The sequence below is a fragment of the Podarcis tiliguerta genome, assembly GCF_965153285.1.
Source record: "Podarcis tiliguerta genome assembly, chromosome: 4".
In the NCBI taxonomy this organism is placed as follows: Eukaryota; Metazoa; Chordata; class Lepidosauria; order Squamata; family Lacertidae; genus Podarcis; species Podarcis tiliguerta.
In genome coordinates this window covers 59,814,465-59,840,763 of record NC_139537.1, presented here as the reverse complement: position 1 = coordinate 59,840,763, position 26,299 = coordinate 59,814,465, and the positions used below count along the sequence as shown (strand labels likewise).

Below are 26,299 nucleotides of genomic sequence, written 5' to 3'. Positions count from 1 at the left end.
TAGGAGGGTTAGCAAATCTCTTAGTGTGATGCTTGGTGAGTTGAAGCTGTGCAGGCCTGGTAAACAGTGGTATTTCGGGTTACAGACGCTTCAGGTTACACACTCCACTAACCCAGAAATAGTACCTCGGGTTAAGAACTTTGCTTCAGGATGAGAACAGAAATCGAGTGGCGGCGGTGCAGCGGCAGCAAGAGGCCCCATTAGCTAAAGTGGTACCTCAGGTTAAGAACAGTTTCAGGTTAAGAATGGACCTCCAGAACAAATTAAGTTCTTAACCTGAGGCACCACTGTACAACAATACCAAGCAAAAATGGATACCTAACTAGTTAGTATACTGTAGAACTTATATGTGAAATTAACATGTGTTTCTAGATTCCCCATTCAAGTAGATAAACATATCTGCCAAAGCTTCATATATAGTTTCTGTGCACATAAAAATTATCTCGGTTATAATGTTTTATAGAAAGAGAAAGTGACTTGAAGTTGATAGCAACTTCCCTGAGTTCTGTTTGATTCTTTGGTGCAATTCTTTGAAATGATAAAGAATTAGAGAAATAATAAATGCCAAAAAGCAAAATTATGGAATTTGAGACATTCCTTGACCTGCATCAAATGTTTGTGTCTGGTTTTTTTCCTCATCTGTCAATGCAAAAATCAGATGCCATTTAAGTGAAGGGTTAGAACCTATCTAGCTTCTTTTCCACTTGTTGCCTTCACATATTTTGAGGCAGGGGGAATCTTCTACTATAGGTTGAAGAGGTTGAAGCTTAAAGACATGAAATAAATATGTAATAAATAGGGGAGAAACTCCCACCTTCAAAACACTATTCCACAGCACCAAAAAGTGACCTCTCAGCACTTAGCAATATTGATTTTCAAAATCACATCTAATTTTCTAGCCATTTCTCTGCACAATTTCAGTGAACTTCACAGGATGATTATTAGGCATTGTAAATCACCGATGCTTGAAACATTTACAAATTAATTAAATGATGGCAATCCATGTAGAAATTGTTCTGCTCTGAATTATTACACAGAAGCTCCTATGTGTAAATGGTATGGTTGATTTGCCCTTCTACCAACCAATTCTTTGGGGGGTCTATAGATACTTAGCTAGTGCTCTTGTATGATGTCTTTCTGAAAATGAATTCAGCAATCAATATCTCCCACAGACTGTTAGTCTTCTAAAACATAGGTAGCCAACAAGGGGTTCCCCAGATGTTGTTGAACTACAACTCTATAGTACATTTCTACAACATTTCTTTGGCACATTTTAGAGGCCCCAAAGCAGTTTAAGTCATTAAATATATTAGTACGGTAAAAAAAAACAGGAGCACTTCAAAATGCAAAATAAGAAACAGATAGAATACATTAAAAGTGAGGCAAATTAGAAACATCTTGACTGCCCACTTGAAAAATATAAAAGGGGCTAGGTTTTTCTCTCTTTAGAGATGTGGTCATAACCAAGGTGCTGCCACCAAAAAACCCTATCTTGTGAAGATCAATAAATGCTGAATGTGTAAAATTCATTTTTAATTATTATTATTTTCTGTATTTCTTATTGAGTTAAGTAGCATGGTAGGTTATGAAAAGCTGGAAGCTTTATACTGTGATTTGAGTATTCTGTTTGAGGTGTTTTATTAAAGCACACTTTGTTGTTAATTTAGCACTAATTAGAGGTGGGCATTTCTTTATAAATTACTCTTGAAGTATTGGACTCTTTTTCCTTAGCATCAGCCATAAACTATGATGATCTACATTAGGCCTTGTTCAGTTTCCTCAGTTTCCTCACTGCCAAGTTTGCAAAGGACTTGCTGAATAAGAGCGAAAGTGTTTAGGATCAAAGCACTAAGGAAAGGGAAAAGATGGATGAAATGCATTAACACAGCGATAAGTGTCAAGTCCACTGAGAGCATTACAGTTTTCACTAAGATCCAGCATAAACTGTCACCACTGAAACATAAATTAACCAGGGCATGTCTAAATTACTTCACCATGACAGAGAACGGCAGAGTGGTTTGGTTTGAAGAGCACATTGACACTAATTAGTTTAGCTGTTGTGAACGACAGCTGACTAAGACTAATGACAGTATATTTTTCTCAGTCATTCCCATGACACTCTTGTTTAAAAAAAAGCATTAAAAACTGATCCATTGAAAAATGGTGGGATTTGTGAGGAGAAGACCTGGCAAATCTAGACTAACAATTCAGAAATCACCAGCATCAGTAATTTTTTATTATGAAATATTTTTTTCTAACAATGTATAGAATTTAATCAAGTATCTAGCATACTTAACAGTGAGAAAAACTACACGCCCAGCTAAATGAATTATAACATTACTCATATAGAAAATCACTTGAAGAACTTTTCTCGTGAACGTACTCTGTCAAATATCCCCTCATATATTTCTGAAGTAGGCCTGAAACCCAGCAAATATTAAAAAGTACTTGCTTGATCAGCACTGGTTATGCCTATTTTCCCTTTGGAAGTCAATAGAAGCCTTCGTTATACACTTTTAGGTGCTAGGCGAAAAAGCTCCTCTTCAACCAGGCCTTTGGCTCATTAACATCCTATATCCTTTTAAATGTGTTTGTGGGAGGGAATGGGGTTATTGGTCCTTGTGTGTGAGGGGATGTTCTTGTTTTAATATGCATTTTGTGTTTTAATCTTGTATTTTTATGTTGTGAACCACCCTGAGATCTATAGATGAATGGCGGTATACAAATTTAATAAATAATACTAATAATAAAGTACTTAAGGGGATTTAAGAGCCCTGCTGGAACAGACCAAAGGCCTATCTAGTCCAGCATTCTGCTCTCACAGTGGCCAGCCAGATGCCAGCAGCACATGAAAACAATATCACTCTCTTGTTCCTGATCCCGAGCAACTGGTATTCAGAGGCATCGTTCCTCCAATTCTTGAGGCAATACAGTCATTGATAGCCTTTGTTGTTGTTGTTGTTCAGTCATTTAGTCGTGGCCCCATGGACCAGAGCACGCCAGGCACTCCTGTCTTCCACTGTCTCCCACAGTTTGGTCAAACTCATGTTCGTAGCTTTGAGAACACAGTCCAACCATCTCGTCCTCTGTCGTCCCCTTCTCCTTGTGCCCTCCATCTTTCCCAACATCAGGGTCTTTTCCAGGGAGTCTTCTCTTCTCATGAGGTGGCCAAAGTATTAGAGCCTCAGCTTCAGGATCTGTCCTTCCAGTGAGCACTCAGGGCTGGTTTCCTTCCATTAATTTATTTAATTCCTTTTAAATGTTATCCAAGTTGGTAGCGATCACTATATCTTGTGGCGGCAAATTCCATATTTTACCTATGCACTATTTGAAGACATGGTTCCTTTTGTCTCTCCTGAATCTCTTCAACATCCAGCTTAATTGGATGACTCCTGATTTTATTGTTATTAGAGAGGAAGAAAAAATCTGTCTAACCACTGTCACTAAACCATGAAATACTTTTATGCATGTCTGTCATGTCACCCCTTTCTCCGCCCCCGCCCCCCGCCTTCACCAGCCGAAACTTAAAAGCCTCAAATGTTATAACCCTTGATCATTTCGGTTGCTTCTTCATGCACCATTTCCAGCTCTACAATATCACTTTTGAGATGGGAGGAGCAGAGCTGTACATGGCATTCCAATCTGGGGAATGTCAAGAGAATTCTGATTTCACTTCACTTTCATGGCAACTCTGGCTATGAACCACTGTATCTCAAGTTCACTTGTTTTCCATGTCATAGGGCAGATAATTGCGCATCAAGACCCCGGTGCACCCCTAAGGATAAATAAATCCACATAGACACAGAATTTTTAGTTTAAGGTTAATGGACAAAAATTTAGGCCACAACTTTATTGATTACAGCAATGTGAGTGGTATTGGCTTAGGCATTGGCAGTAACTATATCTGACTCCTGCCCGCCTTGCAGGAAGTCTGGAAGGGTAAACACCAAACAAGGGAGCTCCGTCCATGACAACCAACTGAAGCTCACCCCGGGGTTCCTGCTGGGTCCTGGCCCCTCAAGCGGACTTTGGATAAGGTCCAGACTCGCAGATTCATTTACTGGAATACCCTTGTACCTGGAGGGGCAGATGATGGCCACACCTCCCCTCCCCCACATCACAATAAGCCAATGCCTAACCACCAAACCTTACAAAAGTTGTGATGATTGCTAAGAGGTAGGCAAAAACCAAATGGCCTGTGCCAATTTGCCAAATGGAAAAAATTCCTCTCCAGCCCCTGTTCCAAAACAGGCAACAAACCAAAGTCCAGAGCAAGGCCAAAGCAGACACCTAAAATACAGGGCGGGTGAGTGGGTGTTTAGCGTCGCAAAGCCAGGTGAATCCCCAGAAATGCATCACTACCTTTTATATGCTCCCACAATCACACCACCGATCTCTGATTGGCCAATACGTAATGGTGTGATTGTGGGACCATCGCATGGACCGGGCTCAATCTCCCACCCTCTGAAGGATGGGGGGGGGGCTTGGGCCCTCACACAGCATGGACCCTCAATTAGGAGTATCCGATTTGCTAGCAGAATAGTCTAGGTTTCAGATAGCACTGTTAAATCCAGCATTCAACATTTTCCAGCAACTAAGTGTTTATCAAAGAGCAGAGTAAGCAGTGGTGATCTAAACTTGCCGTGTGCACAACATATCACTGTTTTAATGCAGAAGTGAAATTGACATAATTGTCTAGTATATTGAATGTAAAACTGAGAAAAGAAGTGCTGAGGAAGCACCATAATCTTCTGACTCAATGGGCTGTCTGAAATTGTATGATGATGAGCTATTTGAAATTATAAAAATGCTGAACGTTTTCTTTCAATGCAGCAGTTTAGAATGGAAGGTGACACCCCGCTGTAGACAAATCATTTGTTCCACATAATAGAAACAGGTCTTGCTGTCACATATGTGTGTGGCAAGGAGAACATGCAATACCTCAACTGGAGCACAGATAAATACATACTGAACTGTTCTCCTTTTGCAGTTGTGAAGATGTAATTTGAAATGACTAATTCACACTGAAGGTTTTTACCACTTTTGCCATTTTATTGTGAGTCCCAAAATCTCTCCTTCTACTCTACACATGCAAGATGAGCCTTGCTTTGGTACTGGCCTGTGCTAGGGCAATAATCAAATGCACTTACTCGGAAGTAAGACCCATTTTATTCTCTTTGACTGGCCTTTGAATAAACAGGCATGGAATACATGAAATCAACAACATTTAGAAGGTCATGGGTTCCCCAACCTTGCTTTAAATCATGAGTGGGTAACCTTTGGTCCCCCAATTCATCTCAATAGACCTCCTAATTTGGCCAGTAATTCTAACTTGTCCAGATCGTGCCCACCTGTCACTCACCTGGTCTCATGTGATATCAAGTGTAGGAGAGATAAAATCTGGAATCTTAAAGTGCAGTGCTGGTTGCTTCACAGTGTGTGTGGCTTGTGCATGACACTGTTTAAATTTTGCACCAAATGTGGGTGGGGTCCAGTGTCTGCTGAAAGCAAGTTGGCTTGCAGTTGTCTGTAAAATGCACACATCACCAAATACAAGTCAAGCTGGCAAAGGAACAATTGATGTTTAATCTTAGTTGCTTTTACTATCTTCAGATAGAAAAGCATGGTACAAATGTTTACAAATAAAAGTAAATGAATTAATTATTGTGATATTATCAATGGACATTTATAGATGTGTAATTTTAAAACTAGTGGTAGTTTAAAGGAAATTTCTTGTATTTTGTTTATTCTTATTGGGTGTTTTTATTTTGCTATAGTTTTTCATAGATAGATAGTTCATACAGGCTACATTTAAGAACTGAGATTCTGATGTATTCTTTGGGGAAGCATCTGATAAAATCAACAAACTAAAAGCAGAAACCTCATAAAATTTAAAAAAGAGAGAGATAAAATGAACCAAATTTTAAAAACAAGGTTACTAATAGATTTTCATTTCTTTATAGGCTGCTTGGGGAAGAACATTTTTAGCAGGCATCAAAAGCAGTACAAAAAAGGTGCTTGCATGATTTCAATAGACATGAAGATTTGCATCTGGGTCCTTAGGATTTAAAAATATGGAAATTGAAATTTTCAAGCAGACAGATTTAATGCAGATCAAACTTACTGGAAAAGGGATTCTTGCTATCTTTTCCACAGATGGTAGTCTTCTAGGGGACTACCAAAAAGCTGTCATATCCAAACTGTCTCTTGCCGAAACAGCATTGTCACTTTTCAGACTACTGAATGTACTGGCCCTTTTATGATTGCATTATGCTGTAGTAAATTCACCAAAGCAAATTCGAGTATGAAATCCGCAAGCTATCAGCAGTCAGAAAAAATATATATACTGTATATAGCTGCCATTAGCCCATGCTTCCCAAGGGCAGAAAATTGAACTTTTAGGATTTTCCTCATCTCTGCTTCTCTAAATCGTGTTGCATTATAATAAAGTCCAATGGAATTTGTACTCTGTTATTGTAGTCTGTGTCTCCTTTGTAACCTTAATTCAATATGTAAACATAAACTCAATTCGTACAAATATTTGATTGCCCAAATGAAATAAGTTGCTAGTTGCCTTGTTTGTATGTCTGTTTATTGTGTGTTTAGGAAATAATGATTTCTATATAGGAACTTAATAATAATAATAATAATAATACAGTGGTACCTTGGTTTACAAACTTAATCCGTTCCGGATGTCCATTCTTAAACCAAAACTGCTCTTAAACTGAGGCACGCTTTCCCTAATGAGGCCTACCACTGCTGGTGCCCTTTCAACATTTAGGTTCCATTCTTAGACTGAGGTAAAATTCTCAAACCGGGACACTATTTCCAGTTTTGTTGAGTTTGTAAACCAAATAGTTCTTAAACTGAGCTACCAATGTAATAATAATAATAAAATTTATATACTATCCTTCAACTGAAGATCACAGGGCAGTTTACAGTATAAAGTTGTTGGATGTCCAAATCAGATCAGCCCCAGCCAGAATGGCCAGTGGTCTAGAATAATGGGAGTTGTAGTCCAGAAACAGAAAGTAGCCATAAGCTCATCTGCTATGAAATGATTTGACATAATTTGGGTTTAGTCTTAGGTTTACAAATGGCCAGAAGTCTCTAAGGAATCTATATTGTGTGTTTGTAATGCTCTCAAACGAGGGCATTTGTGGCATATCTGTTGCCATGGTTTCTGGCTCCTATTGGCTATACCAATTGGGCACTGTGTGAGACTGGAAAGCTCAGCGGGAAGAGCTCCTAGGAGCAAATAAGTTAAAGCGAAACTCATTTATCCATTCTGTGCAGCTTTTAAGAATACAGAGGTTCTCTCAGGGCCCGGCTCTAGAAATCTCAAGGAGCCAGAGAGTTGGGGTCAAACTGAATTCCATAAATGAAGCTATGTAATCAGCCATGGCAGAAGACGAATGGAGAGGGAAGGCAAAAGTAGACTGGATTGTTCTATTCGGGCCCTTTAACACTGCAAGATGAATTAAAATGGAAGCCGTTGGGCAGATAGCCAAGAGACAGCAAAATTAGAGAACTGGATCTGCTTCACTGCCTATAAAAGTAACCTGACATACTGAAATTGATTACTTGAGATGCTTTTCCCCCCCTCTACCATTTCCATATTGCTTTGTATTCAGGTACTGTGAATCAAATGCACAGCACAGCCTCAACATTCCCCATTTCGTCTCCTCCCTTAGCCCAGGCGGAATCCTGCTGTAGGTGTGCATTAGGGATCCTGCCAATGAATTACCAGTATATAGAGACTTGTTACATAAGCCAGTTACTAATACGTGTGTGGAGGCTCAATTTAGCCACCCAAGTTTAATAGAAAAGCATATGTCAGGAAAAGCTTCATTTTCTCTTGAAAATTTCAGATTGCTGAGCAGGGCCGATAAAAAAAAGTGACTGGTGGGAATGAAAGACAAACCAAGATCTTAAGTGAAAAGGGTGAGTGCAAGAGATAAAGAACAGAAAAGAAGAGGGTCATTGGTGATGAGGATTTAAGAACAGGCTGGAGAAGGGGATGCAAAGGGGAAGCTGTTGAAAGCATGCACAGGGGAAAAAACCATGTGAGGGGAAGTGTGTGTATGCTGGTGTCAGGAAAGTGTGTGATGAAATGGGAATGCTGACCCTGAGGGCGATTGCCTGAGAGTACACCCAGCTAAAGGAGATGATGAGATAGGAGAAGGACACTGTACTCTTGAACTGCTGGGACGTAAGGAAACACTGTGTAGTGCTACCTCAGAGTTAAAAAAAGTGAGTGACTGAGGGAGGAGAGCAATATGAAAGCCCAAGATGCAGTGTTGGTGGTTAGGAAGCAGAGAGAAAGAACCCTCATCCAAAAGGTTCCTGCACCTTTAAGAGTTTTATGAAAGAGCATTGCCTCCCTGGCCTGACAGCCCTATGACGGGAAAATCTACACATGGTTGAATTTTATATTCTCTTCAGTAACTAGAGGTGCAGAGGCTCTTGACCTAGAAACCCTAAGAGAACAGGGGGAATGATTTTTTACAAGCTGAGTCATGGGAATAGCAGAAACTAGTGATGCTTCTCTCATGGAAACATATGAGGGAAAAATTGGTCCCAGTTGTGGAACTGGCTTCATTTCTTTCCCACAGGCCACTGTGCATTATTCTCCCCCGCCTCAGGAAAGACCATACTAAGCTTCAGCGCTGACTTTCAGAGCCAAGTATGAACTGCAGTTTGGTTGCTGTGTTACTATGTTTCATGCTAAGTTCAGTCTGACTAAATTTCAAAAGGTTTTTTTAAAAAATCTTAACTAGAATGATGTGACTTAGTTCCCATGTCCAGCAAAATTGACTAACCCATTGGTTTCCAAGCCTCCACCCCCGCCCCCAGACTACAGTGGTACCTCAGGTTACATATGCTTCAGGTTACAGACTCCGCTAACTCAGAAATATTACCTCAGGTTAAGAACTTTGCTTCAGGATGAGAACATAAATCATGCCTGAGGTACCACTGTATTTAAAAATTGCTGCGAGCCATGGCAGATCACTTAATGAATTATCTGCCTGTTGTAAAAATTGCAATTCTATATAATTCAAACTGTAATAAGTGGTACCTCGGGTTAAGTACTTAATTCGTTCCAGAGGTCCATTCTTAACCTGAAATAGTTCTTAACCTGAAGCACCACTTTAGCTAATGGGGCCTCCTGCTGCTGCTGCGCCGCTGGAGCACGATTTCTGTTCTCATCCTGAAGCAAAGTTCTTAATCCGAGGTAATATTTCTGGGTTAGCGGAGTCTTTAACCTGAAGTGTATGTAACCTGAAGTACCACTGTGTGTGTGTGTGTGTGTGTGTGTGTGTGTGTGTATAATGCAATGGATGTGCCATCTCCCATCTTCAACCACAAATCCATACACCAACTGAATGAAGCTTGGAGACAACTACGGGTCCACACACAACCGTTTGGGAATTCATGGACTAACTGTTGCAACTTTTAGGCAGTTTATATGGCAGTGTTTTACTGTCAACAACTGCATGTCCGAATTAAGTTATTGCATTAGACAGTTTATCATTAGCTTCAGTGTGCCTTACATTTTCCTTTTCAAAGGAACTGTCCTATTGAAAGGTATCCAACATGAGGCAGAAGTCTGGTCTGGCTGTTCATTACCTTGTGTGTAAACAGTCACAAGAAAGTAGGGCAGGGGTACACAGCCAAGCCCTCCTCCCTTTGGTATGTCATCCTTATCTTTTGTAGAGTTGGAGGGTGAAGGTTTGAAGTAGGAGTCTCCTCTGCTCCTGCTTCCCATCTCACCCTATTATGATCTGTAAAGTGCTCATGATATTGTACTACTTCTTAATCAAAGTGTTTGTAGGGTGGCCACGTGTACCACTTTACAGGCAGTTTTCCATTTGAGGGAATCCTCCTTTAGAAGGGCATACCTTCCGGGTTCCCCAGAAAAAAAGAGACATCCTGTTTTTTCTACAAGATCTTGACAGCCATTTTGGGTGCCACGCTCTCAAATGCTCTCACCCCCCACCCAAAAAAAACATGCTTTTGGGAGGCAAGAGCCAAGCACGGGTCATGTGATTCATCTGGAAGCACATCCCAGAATATGTGTGTCCTGGTTTGCACCGGGAAAAGTTGGAAGGTATAAAAGGGCTGTTTCTGTCCAAGTCTGGTTTAAAGACAAAAAAGGGAGAGCAGAGGCCTTGAAAATGCCTGCCAGCTGCTCCTGGACTGGGAGATGGAATAGGGACACAGAACACCTATTCACTGTCTCCCTTACTATGTAAATGTATGAATTTATATTTAAAGAATAGAAATCAGCTCTAAATTTGTATCTATGCATAAACATAAACACTTGCAGAGTTTATACAAATTGGTGCCCTCCTCCTAGTTTCGTGAAGTTCTTTTTTTCTTCTCACATGCGTAAGTGGCCCTCATAAATGTTAGTGGCTACAGAGATGATGAATAGGAATTTTATCTGCCAAAGGCCTTTCTTGTGTGCTCTATGTTGCCTTCTCTGACACCAGGCTTTGTCTTCAGTTTTTATTATGGCAAGGCTTTATAGTTTTATATTTCCTTTTTCAATAGGAGATGTTCTTTTCAGCAGGCCGACCGTAATGAGCATGCTCGGCTCTGTTTTGCAATCGCACTATATCCGTTGATCTTAAAGTGCTATGTAAAAGTCACTCATTCTTTTGGACGGTATTTGTTAGGCTCATGCTGAGCAAGGAGCTGACTCTCTCTAGTATCATGAAGACTGAAGATATCAGCATCAGGATTTCCTGCAGCATCACTTAGTGCACTGACTGAAAAATGGAATTTTGGTTACAGAAGCGTACAATTCAGGCCTGCAGTATCACACAGCAATATAGTTTGACATAGCTTAAGTTGCATCTGTTCTGCTTCACCTCTGCATAAGTAGCTTTTATTTATACTCTTAAAATTGTATACAAATGCTTAATAATAATAATAATAATAATAATAATAATAATAATAATAATAATTTATTATTTATACCCCGCCCATCTGCCTGGGCTTCCCCAGCCACTCTGGGCAGCTTCCAACAAAATATTAAAATACAGTAATGCATCAAACATTAAAAGCTTCCCTAAACAGGGCTGCCTTCAGATGTCTTCTAAAAGTCTGGTAATTGTTGTTCTCTTTGACATCTGGTGGGAGGGCGTTCCACAGGGCAGGTGCCACTACCGAGAAGGCCCTCTGCCTGGTTCCCTGTAATACCAATATCTGGGGCTGAGTATTGACATGGAACAGATTTTTTCTTTCTTTAATCACCTTGCATTTCCCTCCTACCATCTAGGTCTGTAACACTGACATTTTTGGTTTAAAAGGGGGGAGTAGAATTTTATTACCCCAAGGATTCTGTCTCCTTTTGCCCCCTACAGGGGGGTCTAGTGGTATTGCCTCTAATCTTGTATCAATCAATCAATCAATCAATCAATCAAATACCTTTATTGGCATCACAGTATAAAACACTTCAAGTAACTGGAATAATTAAAAAGACAAGGGTGAAGCTATCAAGGGTTATAAGGTCACACTATGATCGTGTGCATTTGAATATTTAGCTATGCCCTGTCTATATCCCGAAAGGATAGTTCGTTGAGAACCCTTTCGGGTAAAATTGCGGCTAAAAAGGAAGCTACTAAAGCAGTAATACCTTTCTCCTGATCTGCCAGGAGAAACCTTATTTGGCTTCTTCTTGGAATTGTGGGCTGGATGTCCAACATTTTGCTCAGCATCAGTTGGCGAGGTCTGCTGTGTAAAGGGCAATCTAAGAGAATGTGGTCCATTGAATCAGGTACTTCTTGATGGCAGGCACCCAAACAGGCTTGAAATCGAATGTGTGAGCATCTGCCTTTGGTCACGGAGGAAGGGGAAGCATTTAGTCTTGCAAGTATAAAGGCTCTTTGATGGGAAGGGAGGAGTAGATCTTTTAGATAGTTGGCACAGGTTCCGTAGGTTGTTGTGATACCTAACAAGATATTGGAGTATGAGGTAACAAGCGCTGTCTTTCATGGTCATAGAGCCACTGCTTTATTAATTGGAATGTGTTACTTTTACATACTTTAAGGTTCTCGAGGGCAGTGCCCAAACTACTAATCTTGTAGACGTGAAAGATATAAGTATTATGTTTCTAAACTGGTAGAAAAAGTGACTGTCAAGCCACATTTTCCAGCTTTCTCATCTTCTTTAAGGTTATAATAATGCTTTTTGGAAGTTTGATGTTCTTAGTTCTTAAAAAAATAAAATAAATGAAAGCTGCATTAGAAAAACTGACAGTTCTCCCCCATCCCTCTGTTTGTTATCTTTTTCTTTCAAAATAGGCATAATAGTGTATGTGGACTTTTCATCTTTCTCTGTAGCATGACTCTCCAATTCTTTCTCACTGTGTTTGTTATACTTCAATCTGAATAATGTAAGATTTGTTGTATGAATTAATTTAAAGCCCTATGCAGGTGTAGAAACTGGCATCATGCCCACTGGCCCACACCCCACTTCTAAGTGTTCAAGGTCTCACTTGTACAGGGACCTATACAATCTCTGATTGCAAGTAGGGAGCCTATAGACATAGGTTTGGGACCTTGAATACCTAGTTATCAAGTGAAGCCCACAGGTGTGATCCCACTCCCCCTTATTTGTTTGCAGGTGTTAATTTCTGCAGTTCATGAATGCTCCATACGCTGTCTAAGTGTGTTCTAGTCTCAGTGCAAGAGAGCAGCCTTGGCTTCAGGAGGGCAATATTAGCCTTCAGGCTCTCAATAGCTCTATAATTCTAATAGCTAATTGCATAGGAGCACATTTTTCTTCCAATATAGGGAACTATCTAAAAAATAAACCAATATTTTGCCTCTAGTAGGCTACAGATGGATGATGTATTGAAGGCTTAAGGAATCAGATTTGCAGACTGATTTTGGAATAGAGTTTAATTTCCACATTGCAGAAGATTGCTCAATAAAATATTCATGCTAAGCATAATGTTGTAAGCCGTAATCCAGCACAGAGCTAAAGCCCATTGATTTCAATGTGCTAAAGCGCATGTGACCATATATTGAAATGTGGCTGCAATTTTTCTTCCATTTAACAAGAGCAGTTATCACTGAAATAGGAATTTTGTATTTCTGATTTCTGCATAATAATAAATTTCATTCTGATTTCTTGAATTTTCCTCAATAGTAGGTAGAAAATTACCGCATGAGATGAACTGATACAATCTATTGAAGTTTCCTTTGTTTAATGTCAAAAATTATATTTCAGCGAAAACCAAGCAAACATAACAAAATGTATCTTTTCCTTCTGCTTCAGGGAACAGCCTTGGAGAGCTGGAAGATGAAAGCTCCTATTCCTCACTTAATTCTCTTGTATGCTACTCTTGTTCAGAGTTTGAAGGTTGTGACCAAAAGGGGCTCAGGTAAGAAGACATTCTCTTTTCCATTAATTAGGGCAATGCATTTGTAGAGACATTTGTAAAGTGCTGTTTGGATTTGGAAATGTATGAATTAGTCATATAATGTTCTGTGCAGAGATCAGGCCATTTGATAGCATCTAGAAACATATGCTATATCTATACACAGACTATATTGAGCTCTGTAGTTTATATAGGCACTTGCAACCATTCTTCCCCTTTCTATGGTTATGTATAGCTTCTACATGAATGTTTTTGACTCAGTTTCTAAAACAACTTCATAGTTAGCACTCTGCTACTTTGGCAAATTAATGAAATTGATTTAGAGTTGGGAATGGTCTGAAAGGAACAGGTTTGTGGTCAATCAGTGCTGCACTGAATTGTTGCATTTGAACTATTTCAAGGTGGCTTCTAGGTGTCAGAAAGCCCTTAAAAATTGTATCCAGTCTTTCACGTTGGTTTTTCCATCTTCATCTTTTCCCAGGCTTGATCTGAAGTTGCTTTGGTGCCATTTTTAGGGCTGCATCTTAAGTTCATTATACCAACTGTGCTACCACCCTCCTTCCAGCATCATCCATTGAGCTAGATCCACCACTCATTTCTGCACATCAGGCACAAGTGTCTGAAGAGCAGATCCCTTACACATAAGCAGCTGCTCATGTGCAGAGGGAGCCTCTTCAGGCATTCATGCTGAAAAGATGGAAGATGTGAGGGAGCAGGCTTAGTGCTGCTGCACAGTCCTGCCACTGATGTCTTTCATATTTATAACAGATGAAGGGGAGTTACTTGTGAATGTGATTTCTTGGTGTCAAATTCGACTACCTGAAGACATTGCTGAAGGCATAGCCTTTAAATGGTTTTGTAGTCAAAAGGGTTTGTTACTGAAGTCATTCCTACTGCATTAGAAGTTCCATGGCTACCAGCATTGCTTAGCAGGACTTTCATTCCTATCTGGTGCTGATTGTGTGTTGTTGTACATGGCTAGTTGTGGCGCAAAAGCTAGTTTCTATGCATTTCTGTTTTACCTAGTAAGCTACACACAACTACATGCTCAGAAGCATTAGAAAAGTTATGTTGGCCATGGGAATGCCTTGCCCTTCTCTGTACACCCATCCTTTATTAATGTGTTTGCTACTTTCCCAAAGGGTTGTGGGGCAAAACGATCTCAAGAGGGGAGTTCTTTTCACAGGTAAAAGGGATTTCTACAAAGTTCCAGCCATTTATAATCAATATGCTGCCTCTGTTAAAAAAAACAAAAACAAACCTGAAGTTAGAATGCTTAAAAGAATATTATGTGGGTATCTCTTTGTGGTCAATTCAATATGTTTGCCTATTTTTTTTTTGAATCTGTGTGCTTGAATCTTCCTTGAGTTCCCCTAGGACAGCTTTGTGGTCCATTGGACACTAAGTATTGATCATTTTATTTAAGGATACCATATATGTGACAGCAATGTTTTTTGTAAGCTATATTGAATGTTGTGTCTTAACCACATCCTTTTGATGATGGCTTGGCATGAATTCAAACTTATTTCTGAAGGTATAACAGTTTTCAGCATTGTCTTTGATTGAACTTACAGGTGTTGAACTTTATACAATAAAATGATATGTTTTCCTTGTTTCATATGAGAATAAGTTTATGATGTTGAATGCCATTTCATACCATGCCTCAGTATCTTTGAAACACTGGAATGCATTTAATAAAAATCTCCAGAATCTACGCCCTTGAATCAAATCAAATAAACTTTGGATAAAATAGTGTATCTTTTAAACAAAGATCTCTCTAAACAGCTGGTTAAGATGGTGGTACTGGTTTGCTACAAACACGACTGATATTTTAATTCAGTTATTCACATTCTCCATGGTTTCTTAATTTTTTTATTTGCTTTTTGCTACCCAATTTATGGGAGATGGTTCAACAGACCTGTCTTGTCAGGCACACCCCTGTTTCTCCCAGTATTTCACCAGTGTTGATGCTCAGTTCTTTGCCTAAACAACAGTCCATCTGCATCTGCAATTAAATGCCTGCCTTATGCCTCCCAGACTATGTTCCCAACCTGTCTGGAAAGATGATTACTATGTTATAAATTATATTTTATCTGCATTAATGAGTGTGATTTTAAAACTCACTTCCCACAAACTCTTGAAGAGGAAAAGAAGTTCTAACAAACCATTTCTTATATACATGTTAATTGCTATAATGCTTAGAATTCTGCTTTTATTTTGTTAATAAAATACCGGTTTGATATTAAAATGGTTTCCAACTTGTTCCTGAAATCTGTATCTGTGGTGAACTCATAAGACAAAACAAAAGTTGTTTACTCAGTTCTTGATTCCTGCACCTAGTGATTAATGCTGATTTCTTCAGAAGATCAGACAACAAGTTGTGAAAAATGTAGGGCGATGAGATGTTTCGATGTGTGTTTTTCACCTCTTTAATAAAAAGTGATGGTCTTTTAAGCAATTCAAAGCACACACTTTGTTTATGCAAAGACACAAGCTTTGTTTTTTGCTTCTCTGTTGGCATAAGGAACTCTTTCTAAAAACAAGATAAACAAAGAGATAGACAAATTTCTGTAGATTATTCAATACTCAGCTTGATGGCATTTTTACAAAACAGATTCTTGAGCCTGCTTTCTCCCCTATTTTGTGAAATCGTTAAGCAAAATAGATAAGGGTATGTATGCAACATATACATGGCTTCATCGTAACTACTTTTTTTAAATATATTTTTAACATTTTACATAGTTCAATCATAAACCCAGTAATAGATTTGAGGCTTTTAAAAATTAAAATTGAATGTGTTTCCTGAGAAAACAACTTGGATTCCCTTTGAGGTGCACACACAACTCCTGCTCTCAAGGCTACCCCATTCAGTTTAATGGAAACAACTATTCAACACACTGAAAGAAATACTGTGCCTTTGAGCTTTTACCTCCTTTCAGATAAGCGTTGCAGCCTCCATGTTCTGCTGTTATGTATGTGTCTCAGACACTCCAAGTTTAATAAAATCCACCAGATTAAGGTAACAAAGGTCGTGTAACTTTTCATATTGGGTTCTTCCCCATTGCTTAATTGAAGAAACAGCTTAAAATAGAAAGCCCAGTTGTGACTTTGTTCATGAGAAATTCAACATTCTCTTTCAAAGGCAAAGTTTTACAGCTGTGCTGAGTAAATTTGTCTTTATGAAGAATGGTTCTTAGCACTGAAATTGAAAGCATGAAACTTGTGTTGGGAGTATCTATTTCATTTTTTTTAAAGGCAAACCTTTAAAGTCATATGAAGATGTATCTTTTGAAAAATATTTCTTGATACCAGAATTGAGCAGATTTCCTCACCCCCAGGACATTTCAGTTCTTTCTCAGAAGTTTTTTTTTAAAGGAGGATCCAGTGTAATAGTAACATCATGAATATCTTCAAGGAAGAGCTCTAACCTCAGCACAGAAACTTCTGCATGGTTATTTTAATTGCTAAAGTTTGTGAGGACTCTGTTCTAATCCACAGCCTTCTGAGTCAATGCGTATCAAAGTTATAGGTTGGGAAGAAACACTGTTTGGGATTGAACTCCCTATATTACAGTATTCTGGAAAGAAACAACCTGTATTTGCATCTCTTACATCAGTGATGGCCAAACTTGGCCCTCCAGCTGTTTTGGGACTACAACTCCCATCATCCCTAGCTAACAGGACCAGTAATCAGGGATGATTGGAATTGTAGTCCCAAAACAGCTGGAGGGCCAAGTTTGGCCATCACTGTCTTACATACAAACCCTATGCATATTTACTCAGAATCATGCCCAGTAGAACTTATTCTTAAGCATAAACAGTGGGATTCTGTACATGTCTATTGAAATGTAAAATCTCTGATACTAAGTGCAGCATGCTGCCTACTAAGTGTGTATAGGATTGTAAACATCACCTTCTGTTAGGTATGAAGCAGGGTCTGCTAAACCCCCGCCTAAAAGTACTTTTTCAAAATAAAATGTAACTTCCTCTTGTTAGCTATATAACACAGGTGCATCCCAAACTACTCAAAATGTTTCACATTTTTTGAAAGAAACAGCGCTGGTCAGCAAAAAGATATTAGCACTGGGGAGTCTTGAAGCACAGGGAGCCATCATTCCAGAGGACAGATATTTCAGGTTGAAGATGCTTAGAGACAGGTAGTCAGGTAAAGACTGAATCCTTTTATGCAAGCATTCCTTGAGGACCACAGCAATGAATAGGCATATCAAGATAGATTGGTGCTCTTGGAATTTTCCATCTCCATGACCTACATCTCCTACATTTTTTCTTTCATTCTCAGTTCTTCTGCCTTTACTATTTGTGGGATTGATGAAATGATTTTTGGAGTCTCGTTTCAGGTTATGGTTGATTGGCTGCTTATAGGACTTGGAAGCTTTCTTATCATTGGGCAGCAATGAATTATGGTTCATGAAACATTGTTAAGGGCACTAGTACATTGTCTTCCTTATCTGTGGTTATGCTTGTATTAGGATATAGTGCTAGAAATTCATAATAAAGCAAAAACAAAAAACTCTAGTTGAACCAGTACATTTGTAGACACCATTAGTGGTGCTTGTTTTTGTTTGTTTGTTGCTTCCAGGTTGGTCACTGGAGACAATGTAGGAGTATAAGCTTCTAGGTCAGAGCCAAGTATTTTCTTGACCAACACTCTACTCAAGCCCATTGTCTCCTGTTCTTTGGTTTCCAGCCAATGTTGTCAATGGGTCTTCTTTGAGCATCATGCTGTTCAATGCCTGTAGAACCAGATGTGTCCTGATCCTTGTAGATCAAGGATGATGTACCCGTGACACTCAAGAGATTGTTGGAGTCTAACTCCCATAATCCCTGACCACTGGATGTGCTTGCTGGGGCTGATGGCAGTTGGCAGTACAACAACATCTGGTTGATGCTGAGGCTGTGGGTGATCGTTCCTGAACCTGTACCTGAAATATACCTCAGAACAGATACTAAAGCTTGGATTCTCTTGTGCAGTACTCATCTCTTGTTCTCAAAGCAAGGGGTGAATGCTAGATTTCTAGTATCCATTATAGGTCTAGTCAATCCAGACATTTCACATTATCCGCTAAGTACTGAGACTGATATTGCACACTCCTCTTCTCTCTGTGTAGAGGCTCTGAAGCCCATTCTTGTGGGCATGGTTCCAGGTCCCAAATTCTGTCCATGAGTTCCCAGTTCAAGGCCTGGTGTCATGTCCATTCTTAGTGACCTTTTTTGTGCTTTGCACCACTGTTATTAGGCACATATTGCTGAAATTGCTCTCTCTGAAGGGACTGAAAGGAAAGGACCAATTGGGTATTTTTGTGGAACATCACATTGACATATGATTGGCTCTGGCTCTGATTTGCCAGGCATGCTAGCTGTCCAAGGGTTTTGTTGGGCAGGTAGAGCTAGGAGATATATAGTGCAATGTACTGCTTCAGTGCGGCATGATTATTTTTTGTGCTGCCCATCACTCCTTCCCTCAGACATGACCTGGTGGGCTATAGCTAGTTCCTTTATCTTTTCTTTTCTTTTCTTTTCTTTTCTTTTTGCAGGGATAGAAATGTGTTGGGGTTTTCCCCTGTCAGTCACTATGGATGATGTGATTACTTTCTAATTTGTGAATAGATAATATTGCATAGCTGTCTTCAGAGGTCATGCCTAATTCTGAATTTTACCTGCATATATATTTTTTTAGCTTTGACAAGGCATCCTAGTGATATTATAGTGGATAGCATATTTGATAGCTTCCACTTGTTTCCTTAATATACAGTGTATGTGACACAAAAAGTGTGAAATGAATTCATTTAAATGTGTTTCCCAGTGTGATATATGAAAATGTTTTGTGTTTTGTACATTTTGGGTGATGCTGGAACTCCATATCAGATACATATTGTGATATGCCAAATATCTATATACCAAATTTCCTAAATAACAACATAAAAAGACAGCATACTGATGTGTGTTCCTGTTTTGAAGCTGAATAAGGTCTTTCAAGTTCAAAGTATGTACCCTGCCCCACAGACAACTTTGCCAGTTTGTTGGGTGGTTTTTAAAGAGAGCTTGGAAGTGAAAGAACCTATTTCTAAAACAGAAAAGAAACCTGTGGTGGTTCCATTAGCAACTAGCTATGCCTCTTATTTATGTTTAGCCAACTTTATTGAAGTGTGTTCTAAATAGCTTGGCTCCCATGGTTTCTCTGAAGGTATCTTATTGTGCAACTCAAATTAAAGTCTAAGCCAAAATAAAAACAAATGTGCTTCTTGGTAGGCACATGTTTTACATCCCTGGTAATTTGCAAGAATTTTGTTTAACTCCAGCATGGTTGCTATAATTTCCTCTGCATACATTCCAGAAAGAAGTGATGTTTATTAAATTTTATTATATTCCTCCTCCTGATTGAGCCACTAGGCACCTATTAAAGAGAATTGAGATTTGTTGCTAATGGAGAGTTGAAATACTAATCAAATGGGAAGTAGACCAGAAAAGGAAGATTCAAATGGTTTCTATCAATTCTTTGTATAAGGAATGCCTAATAAAATAATTGAGCACTGCAATGCCATCTGGTGGTTTTGCAAAGATATTAAATAAACAAAACTAAAAACAAGGGATGTAATACAGATGGGGAAATAAAACAATATGGGGGAATTAATAAAACAAATCTTAGATATGGTTTAAGCTGATATGCACTCCTCAGAAGCTCTTTTAAGACGCAACTGGAGCTCCATGCTTTCAAATGAATTTAAAGTATACACGCTGCTTGTCATGTGAATAATTCTTAGTCTTCTGTGTTTCTCATCACTTAATTGGCAGTGGTGTTATCGACAGAGTGCTATGGACAATTCATAAATTGGCAGTAGCCTAGTAGTCTTAACTCTAGCTAAATAAGGACTGCTTTACACTTCTGTATAGGAAACTGCACAATCATTTGAACATATACTGTGTTTGAGGGCTGTCTAGTCCACTCTAGTTTAAAGATAAGGAACCATAAAATTGGAGACCAGGAGCCTTGAAAATCCCCACCCAGTGTTAGCAGCACCTGGTTAGCAGATTGGGCTACAAGGATACAGGTCACATGGCTTCTTCCCAGCTATGATGAAATGTATTTCTATTTAAATTATAGTAATCATTCCCAAATGTGTATTCCACATGCACATTTTATGAAGATTGGTGCTCTTTTTGGTGATGCAATTCCTTATTTTTGATAATGCATACCTCTAGGTGAGTTGCAAGTAGCAAGCAGAAACTTTGGGAAAGTTTTTCTTATTGCTATGCTATCACAGAGCATTGCCCCTCATGTCTACTGTTCTATTAAACTCAAGGCAAATGTTTCCATAGCAATTGGGAAGCACACTTGCACTGGTTCTTTGCATAATGGGTTTTCCTTCTCTCAAGCTTTGGAATACAACATTATTTTATTTTGTTATGTTTTATGTTTTATGTTATGTTATGTTATGTTATGTTATGTTATGTTATGTTATGTTATTCAAGCTGCTACTTATTGGTGTGCACAGTTTATGTGCTGCTTTCTTTTCTGTGTGCTGGAAGGATGATGTTGTCAAAGGTGTTCATATCATATTGTCAACATTTATCAAATGGGCAAGGTAAGACAAATATGAATAAAACTCTCTGGGTTCTAGCCACCTAAGGCATATTCAGAAGAGAACCACTGAAATAAGTAGACGAGTAAGCACGTGGACACCGATCAGAAGGTCGGCGGTTCGAATCCCCACGACGGGGTGAGCTCCCATTTTTCGGTTCCAGCTCCTGCCAACCTAGCAGTTTGAAAGCACGTCAAAGTGCAAGTAGATAAATAGATACCTCTCCGGCGGGAAGGTAAACAGCGTTTCCATGCACTGCTCTGTTTGCCAGAAGCGGCTTTGTCATGCTGGCCACATGACCCGGAAGCTGTCTGTGGACAAACGCTGACTCCCTCGGCCTATAGAGCGAGATGAGCGCGCAACCCCCGAGTCATCCGCAACTGGACCTAACAGTCAGGGGTACCTTCACCTTTACTTTTAATCTGATTTAGGCAGATACAATCCCATTTTCACATGGTTTACTGCTATAAGGCTGTTTTGTCAACAAAAACAAAATATTCTGCCTCTTATATCCTTTCCAGGGACGCGGGTGGCGCTGTGGGTTAAACCTCAGCGCCTAGGACTTGCTGATCGCATGGTCGGCGGTTCGAATCCCCGCGGCGGGGTGCGCTCCCGTTGCTCGTTCCCAGCGCCTGCCAACCTAGCAGTTCGAAAGCACATCAAAGTGCAAGTAGATAAATAGGGACCGCTTAATAGCGGGAAGGTAAACGGCGTTTCCGTGTGCTGCTCTGGCTCGCCAGAGTAGCTTCGTCACGCTGGCCACGTGACCCGGAAGTGTCTGCGGACAGCGCTGGCTCCCGGCCTCTAGAGTGAGATGAGCGCACAACCCTAGAGTCTGTCAAGACTGGCCCATACGGGCAGGGGTACCTTTACCTTTTTATATCCTTTCCTATTCTTTTTTCTGCCATGCTAATTCATGTAATATATTGTACCTTTCTTTAACTATTTTTGTAGCATTGTTGCTTCTCCCACATTCTTACCTTCTTTAGCCTTAGCCCTAATCTCATTTCTCTAACTTTATTCTGACTTGTTTTTGTTTTTTTAAAAAAATAACCAGTTCCTCTTGTTCATTCTTCTTCACTATGTCCTCCACTGCCTTCTTTTAGGCAATTCATAGACAATAGTTCCATGACAGGTAACTGGAGACAAAGAGGCATATGAATTAAGGACGAAACATCTACATGCACACAGAGTCACTGTTCCAAGTGATTCCATTTTCTCACAGCCCAAGAGTAGTATGATCTATACCTTACTGCTCTGGTTTCAGATATACTTTGATAGGTATTGTCAACAAGAAAAGAAACAAATAGAAAGCAGCAGATATACCTCTGCCACGTAGAGTTTTCTGCCATGATTGCAACTTTTAAAAATCTTTCCCAGATTAAATATGAAACACTTGAGGGCTCCTCCGCTCTCAAATATAATGGAGGAAAAAGAGCAGCATTGTGTTCACAAAGCCATGTAAGAAGCAGCTTAGCATATAAGGAAAAGGTCATGCTTTAAATTGCAATACTGGAATTGCTGACACTTCTGCTTAGGGTTCTTTTTGCTGCTATCGCTTTTATGTGAAATGCACATCTTCTGTAGTTGTTTTGCAAAAGTATTTTTATCTCCTTATTGAAAAGCCCACTTTTACCTATAGCTACTAAGACAATTGTTGGAGGAATATGGTAGTAAATGGTGTCTCAATAATATTTTTTCAGACAAATGTCAGACCCTCTGGTCAATTCTATAGTTTTTATTACAATGGTATGAATGCTTGATTTCCCCCCGAGAGTTAGCTTACAGGTGTAGTGTTGTGGTAGACAACTGTCACAGCATTCACACAATTGGATTAGTCTAAATCAGTGGTTTTCAAACATTTTTCTCTGCGCCAGACTTTCATAATAAAAATTTGCTTGCGTCACATGACTTTTTTATTGATAAGAAATACAATGGAAAACAAAAATAAACAACTCCAGCACTGGTTGATTCATAACACAGAATACAACTACTGTATAATATGATCATGGGGCATCCAGAAAGTATAAAACAATGCCGCTACATCAGAATATGAATCACCCCCAAAATATCCATAGTCTGCAAATTAAAAATATACTATACTATACAGTCATACCTTGGGTTACAGACGCTTGAGGTTGCGCGTTTTCAGGTTACGGATGCGCCAAAACCTGGAAGTACCAGAACGGGTTACTTCCGGGTTTCAGCGCTCACGCTAAATCACACTTTGCACATGCACAGAAGCGCCAAATCGCAACCCACATGTGTGCAGATGTGGCACTGCGGGTTGTGGATGCTGCGGGTTGCAAATGTGCCTCCCGCATGGCTCATGTTCACAGACCAAGCATCCCACTGTACTGTACTATACTATACTGAAATGTTTACATGTTTCTTCGATTGTCCTTGAATCTTCCTACCTTGCCATGAGCTCCTGCCACACCAGTGTGGTATGTCATACCCTTTGAGAACCACTGGTCTGAGCTAAGTGAAGATGGTCCTTTCCAGGAAGATGTCACTAGCAGTAAGATGAACGATAATTCTCCATACTATTTGACAAGGGAAGACGGATTCCGATAAATATTCATATGTGAAGATGCTCAGTAGTTCTAGACATTGCTCATTCACTTCAAAAAGCAACATACTGTCTAGTGACATAGATTCAGTACATAAACAAGCTTGTGAATCTACACCAGATCTTTTAGATGACAACTCCCATCAGCCCAGCCAACATGGCTAGCATGGCCAGTGGTCAGCAATGGTTGCAGTTGTAGTCTAGCAACAACTAGCAGACATCAAGTTGGGGAGGGCTGAACCAGACTTTCCCCAATTGTATTGGCATCACAGTGATTGCACCAAGAATTACCTCACCAAAGACTCCTCAGGAGAGTTTAGTAGTCATGGAATAAGAACAGAGGTCCTCTTGTAGATTTGGAATTGGCTAAGTAGCAGGTAGTAGAGAGTAAGAATAAATGGACAGTTCCATGATAGGTTGGAACTGAAATTAGTGCTTTTTTTCTAGAAAAAGAGGTTCCGGAACTTACTATGAACATGTCCCTTGTTCTCTTAGAGTGGCAATGGCACCCACCTGAGAGGTGCCATAACTAACTTCTGGCAAGTTCCAGCAGAAAAATAACCTCGAATAAAACTGCTAATATCATAATGCCACTATACAAATCTATGGTGCAACTGCATTTGGAATACTGTGTACTGCTGTGGTCTTCTTGCTTCTAAAGGGCTTGAACAGGTTCAGAAAAGGGCAACCAAAATGATCACGGAAATGGAGCAACTCTTCTATGAGGAAAAGTTGCAGCACTTGGGACTTTGTGGTTTCAAAAAAAGGCAAGTGATCATATCACAGAACTGTGTAAAATTATGCATGACATGGAGTAGCTGGAGAAAAGTGTTTTTTTTCTCCCTTTCGCATAACACTAGAACTTGGATGAGCCAGGAGAGATCAAATAAAGCACTTCTTCACACAGCTCATACCGTAGTTAAACTCTAGAACTCATTCCCACAGGAAGCAGTGATGGCCACTCACTTGGGTGGCTTTAAAATACAATTAAGCAAATTCATAGAGGATAAAGCTATGGCTATTAGCCATGGCGCCTATAATTTTTTGCCTCCCTGGTTGGAGACAGTTTGTTTCTGAATACCAGTTGCTGAAAATTATAGGAAGCGAGAATATTCTGGTCCTGCTTGCAGTTTTCCCACAGGTTTCTGTTTGGCCACTGTGAGAACTGGATGCTGGACTAGATGGGCCACTGGCATGATCCAGCAGGACTGCTCTTATGTTCAAAGTTGACTTGCAGACCCCTTGGACCAGGCAACACAAATTCTCAAAAAAAATAATACAGACATACACAGGGCATAGAATGCTTTGTAGACTGGGGAGAGCAGTTGTAGCCCCCAATGAGGGAAGCCATGGGGTTATTCTAGTAGAAAATAAATGAATTGTTAATGTATTGGCTCAAAGGAATGAGATACCCAGAAAAACCCAATTTCTTCATGGCAGGTTGAAATTTTAGATAGGAGATGTGATCTTCCTTAATATCTTATTCATCTTAATTAAGATTAGCTACTTCTGTTATGCAGCTTCCCTCAGATACAAGGACAGCTAGGGTTGTTTGTCTGTTCATTATGATTTAGAGTGTGATGTAATCTGCATATTGATTGCATTGTAACCTTGTAGACTGCAGTTTGTCCCATCTCAATCTCTCCTAGCAGACTTTCACAAGCAATGAATCACTGAGATGAGATAACAATTTTAGTACTAATCCACAGGTGAGAATCCTTATATGAAGAAATATTTCTGAAAATTCTGTAGTAATAAATGAATCAGCTTTATTGTTACTTTTCTATCTAACTATAGCTCAGTCTAATAACCTTCATAGCATAAAATAATTAGTGTGAGGAAAGAGTCACAAAATCACATTTGCTTTTGCTATTATTCCACAAAGCCTGGGACACAGTTTTACTTAAAGTCAGAACGTGTGCTAAATCATTCAGAAAAGCACCATAAAAAGCAATTCTGTGAAGAAGTGGAAAGAAAAATCAAAAGAAATAGTTGAGAATAGATACTTAGTATAAATAATAAAAAAGCTATTGCCAAATTCTAGGGGAGTATGGGATGTGAATGTGTTATTCTTCCATAAGTGTGTTGTGTTGCTGTATGGGAAATTTTAGTATTTGCTTTTAAATGCCACTTTAAAAAAACAAAAAACCCTCCATGTGTGGTTTTTAACCTCAAATCATCCAGAGAAAGAGAAGGTAACATTCCTTCTCCCTTGAACCAACTTGTCTAAGAGACTGGAGATAAAAGGAAATAGTAAGTTCTAAAAGTTCCCTTTATCCCTTTTTTATTTTTGCAGCAACACAATTATTTTAAACAACTGAAAGAAGAAATGCATTGCAACATTTATTACATTTTTAATGTTGTAGCACATACAATACTAATTTATCTGAAGAATTTTGTGCATATTTGGGCAGCACAACTTGACTGATATGCCAAGTGGCATCAGAATTGTGGGAAGTGACACAGAACTGCTATGTGGTTTTAAAATCCTTCGTAAAGATTTAAATGGAATGTATTAAATGGCTTATAACGAAGATAGCCAAATTTTCAATCAAAATTGGGTTGGATATGTACTGTTAATCTGAACAATCCTGTATGATTGGCATCTTGTTACTTTAGATTGTGCATAGAATATTAATGCATCTATTGTCTTGGAGACACAGCATCTTACCAAAGTTGACTTTTGCTAACTGTTGTTGACATTGGTACTTGTGCTGTCAGTGACAATTCATTG

The 26,299-nt window shown here is 39.3% G+C and overlaps 1 protein-coding gene across 6 annotated transcripts in view; it reads left to right on the top strand.

Moving 5' to 3' along the window:
- Positions 1-26,299, top strand: part of IL1RAPL1 (interleukin 1 receptor accessory protein like 1) — a 635,157-nt gene that overhangs the window by 81,697 nt on the left and 527,161 nt on the right. For 4 of the 6 annotated variants that reach the window (XM_083439335.1, XM_083439332.1, XM_083439330.1 and 1 more), the window contains exon 2: positions 13,291-13,396. In XM_083439335.1, the coding sequence (XP_083295461.1) occupies positions 13,315-13,396 (82 nt within the window). In that variant the 5' untranslated portion in view covers positions 13,291-13,314. Of the gene's footprint in view, positions 1-7,871; positions 7,945-13,290; positions 13,397-26,299 lie in introns of all 6 variants that reach the window. The other 2 variants (XM_083439334.1, XM_083439333.1) reach the window with 1 other exon arrangement.